General features: G+C 51.4%; 1 protein-coding gene across 1 annotated transcript in view; it reads left to right on the plus strand.

The window, feature by feature from the left end:
• Positions 1 to 8: 8 nt before the first annotated feature.
• Positions 9 to 1598, plus strand: part of BARX2 (BARX homeobox 2) — a 70187-nt gene continuing 68597 nt past the window's right edge. The window contains exon 1 of the mRNA XM_019509243.1: positions 9 to 235. Within this exon, the coding sequence (XP_019364788.1) occupies positions 49 to 235 (187 nt within the window). The 5' untranslated portion in view covers positions 9 to 48. The remainder of the gene's footprint in view (positions 236 to 1598) is intronic.

A 1598-nucleotide genomic window follows, 5' to 3' on the forward strand; every position in this document is an offset into this window, starting at 1 on the left:
GCAGGGCTCCGGGCCGGGCCGGGCCGGGCCGGGCCGGGCGGCGGCACCATGCACTGCCACGCCGAGCTGCGGCTCAGCGCCCCCGGGCAGCTCAAGGCAGCCAGGCGGCGCTACAAGACTTTCATGATCGACGAGATCCTGTCCAAGGAGACCTGCGACTACTTCGAGAAACTTTCCCTCTACTCCGTCTGCCCGTCGCTCCTCGTCCGGCCCAAGCCGCTGCACTCCTGCACGGGTAAGACCGCGCGCGGACACACGTGCGGCGCTGGCGCGGGTCAGGAGAGGCAGCAGCGCGCTCTCCCACCCGCGACCTGCGCAAGGCCGCCGGGTGATGAGACAACAGGGCTAGACTTCTCCCCACAACCCTACACCTGGGGGGATTTAATGAAATGAAATGAGCTTCTCTTACTCCCAGCTTACTTTTAAGGGCAGAGCTGAGGTACAAAACCCCGCCAAACTAAACCAGAAGTTCCCATGAAAGGAGCCAGGAGCTCTGTTTAGCGAGTCACGGCCCCGAGCTGGCTTCCTCCTTTACCTGGGCCTAAATAAAGGGCCGCCTCACTGACACTAACGTTCAGCGGATGTCAAGCTTGATTTAAGATGAAAGAGTTGGGTAGTCTTCAGACACAGCCATTTCGGCTGCGCAGGGTCTGAACCGGGGGTGTATCTTTAGTTGTAAATCCCAGGAAAGAGGCAGGAGAGCGGCAGCCTGTGCGAGCTGCCTGCTTTCGGAGGGAGGGTGAATGAATACCGGGTACTTTGTATTTTGAACACATTTCCTCCTATTGGTTTCTGCGTGACTTCTCTTGTCTCTTTTAAAACAACTGCTGGCGCATTTCTGATGGGGAAATCAAGGGCGGGTAACTGTGCTGGCAAGAGGACGTTTGCATCCGATCTCGCTTTGGTTTAGAAAGTGCAACTTTGCTCATAGCAAAAGCAGAGGGTGAGTCCCAAGTAGTTCCCAATGCACGCAGCAAGCCACATTTCCTCATAGGGGGCCCAGTGCTGTTCGCAGTAGTCAGTGGCAAATTCCCCATAGACTTCAGTCATAGTAAAGATTTTTCACTGGAAGAAAATGTGGTGGCGTATGGAAAGGAACATCATAAAAGAAAACAGTTGCAAACACCCTTCCCCCCCATCCAGTAACTCATAGAGCTGTATGAGTAACAGCACTACGACACAAGATTTCACTGCTCTTCTGCTTAAGTGCTTTTTAATATATATATTTTTGGTGGGCGACTTAAATATCATTCATTGTTTGCTTACTATCACCATGAAGAAGTACTTTTTGATAGGCGATTCTGTGCCGGGTATGGAAAACCTTGGTTTTACAAGAAGATAAAAATTGATAATAAACTGCAGTGATTGAGCAGCTGATCAAGGGCGATACTATCAGTGACACATGCATGGCCGGCCGATCTTTTCTTGCTCGTGAGAAATTCTGTGAAGCTGCCCTAGTGATTCTACCGCTTGCCCCAAATTCAATGGCTGCCCTCCAAACTTATCATTAGAAAGCAAATTTTCCATGGTTGCCACAACATGAAAGGGCAATTTAGAAGGGATACCAGTGCTGACAAAATGGTAGCTTCAGGGACTCA

This window comes from Gavialis gangeticus, unplaced genomic scaffold, assembly GCF_001723915.1.
Source record: "Gavialis gangeticus isolate Ggan-Ray unplaced genomic scaffold, GavGan_comp1, whole genome shotgun sequence".
NCBI lineage: Eukaryota > Metazoa > Chordata > Crocodylia > Gavialidae > Gavialis > Gavialis gangeticus.